An 8586-nucleotide genomic window follows, 5' to 3' on the forward strand; every position below is an offset into this window, starting at 1 on the left:
ATATATATAGGTCTAAAAATAGCCGTCCAATCAACGAAGCGCACCGTGCACTCGAATGAGCCAATCAAAGCAGCGAAAATATGAATTCATTTCCTAGGCAGCTCGCGATTGGTCCAAGGTGATATCATGTGCGCCCGCGCTGGCGCTCGGAACGCGATTGGTGGCGTGAAGGCAAAAAAACGTCACGCCGTCACGGGCTTTGTGGGCGGAGCTTGCGCGTGCAGGCAGCGAGGTTTGAATAAGGGAAGTTTGACAGAGAGAGGAGATCCGCGCTGAGGCTCTTCACTCCACTGCACTCCTCCACTCCTCCACTCCTCCGCTCAATGTGAGAGATCTGCGCTGCTTCGCGCTTTGCCTGGACGAGACTCAGCGACAGGGTCTCCTACAGCATCTCCTCCAACTCCAGGGAAGACAGTTTTTCAGTTTTTTTTTTTTAAGCTCCCTCTCTCTCTCTTTCTCTCCTTCTTTCTTTCGTTTTCTCTCTATCTCTCTATCTCTGTGTGTGTCTCACGCGCTCGGGATTTGCGATGGATGTTCTACCCATGTGCAGCATTTTCCAGGAGCTGCAGATCGTCCATGACACCGGCTATTTCTCAGCCTTACCGTCGCTGGAGGAATACTGGCAACAGGTAAACAACAAGAATAGACACAAATGCATGTCAGAAATGCCTTCAGATCTTTCTTTTTTTGCTTTTCTTTTCTTTAAAAGTGATCTCAACAACCTTACAACCTTGTCTTACTGGCTGTGTGTGTGTGTGCGCGCGCGCGCGCCTGCCACTGCAACTATAAAGCTAATAATAATAATAATAATAATAATAATAATAATAAATAATGAGACACAGGCAAATAGTAAACATTTGCTTTATTATTATTTTTACTTGTTCTGATTGTGCATCCCTGATCGTGCACTGAACACCACTTTAAGATCCAGGAACAGCAGAATGGTGCAAGCTGTCAACAAGCAGCAGATGATTATTATTATTATTATTATTATTATTATTATTATTACTGATGATGATGATGATGATGATGATGAAGGTTACAGCAAAATGTTTCCATTGAGAATACATGGTTGCATTTTATAAAAAAAAGTAGAAGAAGAAGGTGAAAAATGCAGAATGGTGTGTGTGTGTGTGTGTGTGTGTGTGTGTGTGCGTGTGTGTGCGCGCGCGCGTGTGTGTTTGATCTGAAGCAATGCCACAAATAACGCAGACAGGATCAGTTAGTAGAGAAGTGAGGACGCGCGTGCCTCCTGCAGATGGGGTCTGATTGTAAATAAAAATACAAATAAGAAAGCACGAAGAGGCAGTGTGTGTGTGTGTGTGAGAGAGTGTGTGTGTGTGTGTAAGTAACGGCTTACCAACCGCATACTTTGACATTAAATAGTGCCCATGCCAAAATACAAACACACACACGCACACACACACACACACACACACACAGTTGTTATACTTTCCCTAGGTGGCGTACTACTTTGACTTTAGTGCGGAAGTATGCGGTTTCTGGCATGCAGCCAACGGTTCAGTCTGTACATGAGAGAAATTGATCTGACTTGTTAAAAAAAAAAAAAAAAAGCATTTTAGTGGCACAGTGTTTTTTTAAAAAAAAACCTTTAAAAAAAGTCTAACTTGCTGTTGGAGTCCCATATGAGATCATTCAGGTCTACAGAGATGTATGTCTGGCTTTTGGAGATATATATGTATACACTTGTGTGTATATATAAATACACACTTTATGGTGAGGAGTTACAGTGTGAGTGTGCTAAACTGTATCTTTACCTCTTGTATTGTTTAATGTGTATCTTTCATGTGGTGGATACAGTATACACTTTATACACCTTTCTAGGTAAAAGATGCACACTAAAGGTGTACGCTTAAGACTTTTTCTGACGATTGGCGATGATCTAAGGAGTCACTGATGTGCTAAGATATTCATACAACCTTTGGAACGTAGCCCTGAATCAGCTCTATCCTGTGAATCATTCAGAGAACCCTTGAGGAACCCTGTGTAGATGTTCCGTGCGGTTTGTTTGGTGCTGAACATCACCACCATAAGTGGAAAGTTTTGGATACTAAATGTGTTGGAGCAGCAGTTTGTGTTAAACCAATAGCTGGTTGTGTAAAGAGGAGGATGTCCATAGCGTGTCAGCTTGAATGAGGAAACTCGGCAGAAGCAGAGATGGAGGAAGTGCAGCGGCTTCCTTAAAAGGACTCTAAAACCAGCGTATGACTCACTCTGCCTCTGCTACCACAGAGTAAATGTTAGTCTTTCAGAATGAGGCTTGACGATGTACACTTAGCAAAGCTAAATTTGGGCAACAATCATGCCATGAGTGCCATAATTGGATTTAGGTGTGTTGTGTTTAAGCAGCATTTGACTTGAGCAGAAATATCTTTAAGGTGTTGGAGATGAGTTAGTCATGCAATGCCAAGTTGGTTTATCCAAAGTTGATTCAGCTCAGTAATGATTTAAAGATACTGGAAGTGGGTTTCTTCTACTGTTTTAAACCACAAGATGATGAGATTGTTGTTGTCTTGTTCTGACTGGCTCTTATGTTTCTTCACGTCAGACATGTCTGGAGCTGGAGCGCTACCTGCAGAGCGAGCCGTACGTCTCAGCATCCGAGCTCAAGTTCGACCCTCAGGAGGACCTGTGGAGCAAACTGATCTTGGCGTGCGGTGACGGTGACAAGGGTGAAATGGACTCAAACGCGAACACTGATCTCGCTCACGTCAAGGAGGAGGATGCTCAGGATGGCCCGATGTCGGAGACACGCAGCGTGAACTCGGACGCCAGCAGCGAGGTGTCGGATAGCTCAGAGGAGCTCTCGCCAACGCACATCTTCGGCTCGAACCCTCTCGGCTCGGGACACTTGGCCTCGTCCATCATCGCCACGCCGCCATCATCTCCGGAGGCGCTGCAGGAACCTGGCGTCCCTCAGGGCTGGAGACCCATAAACACTGAACTGCATGTAGTAGCTGGTAAGGCCAGGCACAGTGGAACGGCCAAGGGGTCGGATAAACTGGCGTTGCCTGGAGGTGACACGTCTCCGGACGGCAGGAGGAGGGTGCACAGGTGCCACTTCAACGGCTGCCGCAAAGTTTACACGAAGAGTTCACACTTAAAAGCACATCAGCGGACTCACACGGGTAAGACGGTACACCTTTCCTTCATGTGTGTGTGTTTCTTAGGAATGGATGATGACTGTACGTTTGACGCTTCCAGTGTTGGACGTTGGGTATTTTCCAGTTTATCAAGAGTACAGACCTGGACAGAAAAAAGTTGAAGGGGCATTCCAGTGGGTTCTTGGTTGTCTTGCTTGGTTTTATTACTCATACCAGTGTTTTCCATTTGGAGAGCCCCTGTTTTTCTCTTGAAAAGTCTTGACAATGGCGTTGCAAATACATAATCTCTAGCAGTGGGAACTGATGTTAAGTTCTTAAAGTCTATGATTGTTTCAAAGTGTATCAAAAAGTGAGTCGCACAAAATACGTCATCGTGATGAGACTGAAACTTCACATTTGGGTGACAGTTATCAGTTCCACTCGAGTAGTTGTGCAATGATGTTGCGAGTTCAGTCAGCCTTTTCCCCCAGCTGCAAGAGCACTGACTCTCCTGGCATATTTGCCTCACATGACTGCATGGCTAAACGGTGACCTAATCTGTTTGGAATGTGCCTGTGCCCTAGGGAGGGAGTGAGGGAGGCGAGGGGAGGGGGCAGAGGCCTAGAGGGAGGAAAGGAACCTGTTCTACCAAAACACTCTTTCGTCATGGGAAAGGGCCAGACGTTTCAATGGGGGAACCGGGTGGCCCATCGTCCCTTTTCTCTCTCTTTAAAAGACCTTGTCCAGAGTGAAACCGATCCTGTTTGCTGATCTCATTTGTTCATTCAGTTGATGTTTGTGTTTACAAAGTCATGAAGCAATCCAACCTGAACCTGTGTGTGTGTGTGTGTATGTGTGTGTGTGTGAGTGCTATAACTAAGTACTCATGATAGCATGCTAACTTTATTTATTTATTTTTCTTTAAATTAAGCTTTGCTGTTTTCCTGCCCGACTTTCCCTGAAGGTGTTTGTGCATTTTGTTTGCAGGTGAGAAGCCGTACAGGTGTTCGTGGGAAGGCTGTGAGTGGCGCTTTGCACGTAGCGATGAACTAACCCGGCACTTCAGGAAGCACACGGGTGCAAAGCCATTTAAATGCAGTCACTGTGACAGGTATGCTCTAGCTCCATTTTTCCTCTCTCTCTCTCTCTCTCACTCTCTCTCTCTGTGAGATTGTGACAGTTATCGCGTCCCTTATGCCTTTTCCGCAGCAGCCTGCCTGCGCCTTTGATGTGCGCCGACACGAAATACAATAGATTTCGCAATTCTCCATTCTCCATTGATTCCTTTTTATCTGTTCATCGATGGCAGTCGTCACATTATGCTCGGATTTCATCACTTAATTGCCTAATCGGATTAAGTGCTTCAAAGAGCAATGACAACAGTGTCGTATTTCCCGAATATTGATATTGACTGGGTTTTATGAGCAAATGTGCAGAGTATTTGAACAGAGTTACAACCCATCTCTGCTTTTGTAGCGTTGCCTCTCTCGTTTTTAGCATCGCTTGCCTTTGAAAAAGACTTACTATCTGCTCAACTGCCCTGTTTGCATCAAGAAATGGCATGTCGTTATTCCATGGAAAGCCACTGATAGGACCTTTGCCCAAAATGCCCTTCATCAGCTGTGCAATCAAAGTGCTTCAGAGGCTGTAGCACCTGATATTTGATTATTTTTTTTTTTATCTATTTTCTATAACAACTGTTATTACTGAAGCACACTGCAGTTACGTCCTGGATTTCATAACATCAACACTGAATCTGTTTAGCGCTCAAAATATCTGTTGGATTTTAAACTTGAAGTGGGCGTGGCCTAATTCCATATGGGCAGTTCCTTAACCTCAGTGCTCAAATAGTCATACGCGGGACATTTTTTTTTTTTTTTTTAAACCGAGTTATTATTTTGGCTTGTATGTGCCCACAAGATTTTCTAACAAAATTAGATGTTTCTATTTCCCGAAATATAAACTGTATAAACTACAACACTAATTTAAACCACAGCAACCCTGACCAGGCAGTTACTAAGGATGTTGTGAACACACTGTACAGCGCCTGCTAGCCGTATTCGTGGCTGTTTCAAACACATTGTCTGTTTATTCCGAATAATATTCCTGTTTGTTTACGTATATGTTTCCTATTGCGGATCCTTTGACCAAAATAAAGCCCACTGTGCATATTCCTGCCATCACGAGTGACCTGTATGTTCTTTCTCCTCTTCCAGGTGTTTCTCCAGGTCAGACCACCTGGCCCTGCACATGAAGAGGCACCTCTGAGCAGGTCATGGCAAGTGCGGATTTGCTCTCGTTGTATCGTGACCAGCCTCCTGGTTGCCCTGCCCTCGTCAGGGGGAGGAGTGTGTGTCCAGCCAAAGCATGCCATTTTGCACCGTACCCTGTGCCTCCGGGAATCTCGGGGAGAAAGGCCTACTGAGCGGTTGTGGAAAAAAAACACAGAAAAAAAAAACACAAAAAAAAATTAAAAAGACAAAAAGAAAATGGAGAGGGATGAAATCATGTGTGAAGAAGAAGGAAAGCGAAGAATGAAGGACTTTAGGACAAAATGACAAAAAAAAAAGCAAACAAAAAAAAAAGAATGAATGAATGATGGTGTGTGTCATATGGTGCATGTTGTTTTGGGACAGCTCCTGGACAACCAATACACTGGTACTTATTAAAAGAAAAAAAGCCTGACTGGGGTGAACGTGAGCTCACAGAGTGTGAGGATAAGTGTATAGTGCGTGAGTTGGGGGAGAGGGGTACCAGTGTGTTGCTGCAGACTGAATGGTGTGGGAGAATTTGAGTTTTTTTTTTCTTGCAAGCCTGTGATGGGGGAGAAAAGCGTGTCTGCTCATTGTGGAAGCCGGGACTCGCCCCATTTCCCCCAGGCTCTGTGCTCTCAAAGGGATGATGGGACTTTGGTTACATCTAAATGCACCCCTTACCAACCACCACCCCACCCCCTCCCCGCTAACCCCCCCCTCCCCTGCAGTTGGAGGCTCTACAGAGTCCCGTCATGAATGAAAGTGGCTTTTTTTGGTGTTTGGTGCAGCTACTAAATGTGCAATGTGTTCGGTAGCTTGTTTATTGACAGGCTACAAAAAAGCTCTTTCGTTGTCCATTGTATAAGCTGTGTGCTTAGAGATAAAACACAAAACTATAACTTCACTATCATAGACAGGTGTTGCATGGTATTAGGGTTTGTACTCTTTTATTTTTTCCTGTTCTTTGTTATCAGGACTGCTAATAGATTCCAATAAAGTGCAGCTAAATACGAATGGTTAAATGTTACAATATATTGTACATAAATGGATTGATGATTCTTCTCTTTAAATCCTGTCATTGATGCTTTTTTTTTTTTTTTTTTTTTTGGCGAGGAAAACCACTATTGCTTAGCATTTCTTTTATTCACGTCTCCAAGTCATTAAGGACTGCTGTTCTCTCTTTCCCCCCACATTTCTCTCTCTCTCTCTCTCTCTCTCTCTCTCTCTGTTCCTTCATTTTTACCTGTTATTAATGCACTGTTGACCTTAATGGTGCCTTATGCAAGTGACCTTGTCCTGTGGAATAGATTGGTCTTGGGGGTCACGCTTGTCTTGTATGAGTGAATTTAGCTTTATTAAGGCTCCATTTCCTATGAAAATGCACCTTTCTTTTTCAAAAGTGGCCGCTCTATCACACGGAGAAACACACCAATTTACTCTTTAATGTTGACATTTAAACATACATATGTATGTTGGAAAAATGCAGCAAAGCACTTATGGACAGTTTACTACAGTGCATTATGTAATGAATGCTTTTTAAAATGAATACATTACATATTTAAAAAAAGAAGTGGAAAAAAAAATCATTGGTAACTGCAGAAATGCTGCTTCTTGTGCAACAAGGCTCAAGGGGAAATGGGAAAATTACACAGCTGCCTTGCCATCGTTTGACACAGAGGTTCAGAAGCCTGGACTCGTCTCCCCTGCAACCAAGACGGAGAGAAAAAAAAAAGTAATGATTTATTGTAATTAACAAGCTCTAGCAGGACAGGCCTCGCCTTGTAGCGCATCGGTGTAATGAATTACTAAAGGCTTTGCTGGCACACATTCTACCACAGACTGCTGACTCCGACAGTTCGCTATTGACCTGTCTGGACGGCGTTGTTTTAGCCTGGCAACAGTATTATGGAAACAGAGAACGGGCATCCAGAAAGATCAAGATGAATCGCTTCTTTTCATCCCGAACAATGTAAATTTACAGATGTTGAATTGAAGCCTTTAGTTTATCAGACAGCTCCGCTAGCTGTCTGGGTGTCCTGTAAGCATTTTTTTTTTTCTGTGAGATCAAAATCTCTATTAAGGATTACAATCAAGAACAATCCAAATACCTGAATATCATGCATAACATGCATTCCTGTAATGTGAAAAAAAAAAAAAAAACTGACAAAGCTCAACAGACAGTAATACTTTGTATATATCAGGGACTTACTGGAATTGAGCAGCAGAGGCACATGAATTTTAGATCAGATCACTGCAGGAGGATCAGCATGAAGAAGCTCGGCTATAAAATCCAATCAGCAAGGCTTTAGCGGGCAAAAAGAACAGTACATCCTCTTTTGGAAAGAGTGGCCAGCAGCATTCAAGCGGTAATCGAGCCTTAATCAAGCCTCCCATTTTTGCTTGTAACTATAACCAACGCTTTCTATCACACTTTTCCTCTCACACCTTCTCCTGTTGTCTATTTCTTGAATATTTGTACAAAATTGAAAAGAGATAAAAGTTACAAATGAGATACAAAAAAGCATTTTCTAAGATTTTTATTTGTTCCTTCTTTATATAAATTTTATTTGAAATTGTTTTGCAAAATTGTTCTATTTCTGTATGAATGTATTTTTTATTGGAATAATAAGAAATTCTTATCAGACATCATTTGCTTCTTGTTTTGCTTCAATTCCTTTCAGTAGATATGCAGAAGAACTGACGTCTACGGTTTTGGATATATGTAGCATTTATGATTTTTGACATCCTGCTACAGCGATATGGAAGAAACTGCGCTTTGCTGTTTTTTCATTTGTTTTTTAGCTAAAGCTTCGGTCAAACGTAAATAAAATTCACACCGCCAGTTCACTGAAGGGGAAAGGGTGTGCAACATGAAAGATGCGTTTACCTCAGGAAACAGTGACTTTTGCTTTGCGTTGACGTTATCTAGGTGAATTTTGACAAGTCTTGACAAGTCTAGAAAACAAGAAGGCAAGACTCGTTTCTTTAGTCATTAAAAAAATGGCGGAGACACTAATTAAGTAGCAATCACATGAAATCAAAGTCACTTTGTTCCTTTCTTACTGTTGCTTAATGCGTCTCTGTGGGAGAAAAAAAGCCGTCTCATCCACTGATATATGCTAAGTGAGCACTTTTTGTTGTAAAATTCACTTTTTTCTCCTCTGCCTGCTAGAATTTTCTAGCTGTTGGCAGCTTTGGATATGAACCAGATTTTTTGGGGTTTTTTT

At 42.6% G+C, this 8586-nt stretch overlaps 1 protein-coding gene across 1 annotated transcript; it reads left to right on the forward strand.

The window, feature by feature from the left end:
• Positions 1–241: 241 nt before the first annotated feature.
• Positions 242–8008, forward strand: klf6a (Kruppel-like factor 6a). Its single transcript, XM_026944849.3, has 4 exons — positions 242–629; positions 2570–3149; positions 4092–4215; positions 5321–8008. The coding sequence occupies exons 1-4, from the start codon at positions 528–530 to the stop codon at positions 5370–5372; spliced, it is 858 nt and encodes a 285-aa protein (XP_026800650.1). The 5' UTR covers positions 242–527; the 3' UTR covers positions 5373–8008.
• Positions 8009–8586: the final 578 nt, after the last annotated feature.

The sequence above is a fragment of the Pangasianodon hypophthalmus genome, chromosome 1 (genome assembly GCF_027358585.1).
Source record: "Pangasianodon hypophthalmus isolate fPanHyp1 chromosome 1, fPanHyp1.pri, whole genome shotgun sequence".
NCBI classification, from domain to species: domain Eukaryota; kingdom Metazoa; phylum Chordata; class Actinopteri; order Siluriformes; family Pangasiidae; genus Pangasianodon; species Pangasianodon hypophthalmus.

What these genes read in the sequence shown, in the direction of transcription:
- klf6a (XM_026944849.3), top strand. Translation starts at nt 528, where the DNA reads ATGGATGTTCTACCCATGTGCAGCATTTTCCAGGAGCTGCAGATCGTC. An exon ending in ACATCAGCGGACTCACACGG is followed by an intron (nt 3,150 to 4,091) that starts GTAAGACGGTAC and finishes TTTTGTTTGCAG; the next exon opens with GTGAGAAGCCGTACAGGTGT. An exon ending in AAATGCAGTCACTGTGACAG is followed by an intron (nt 4,216 to 5,320) that starts GTATGCTCTAGC and finishes CTCCTCTTCCAG; the next exon opens with GTGTTTCTCCAGGTCAGACC.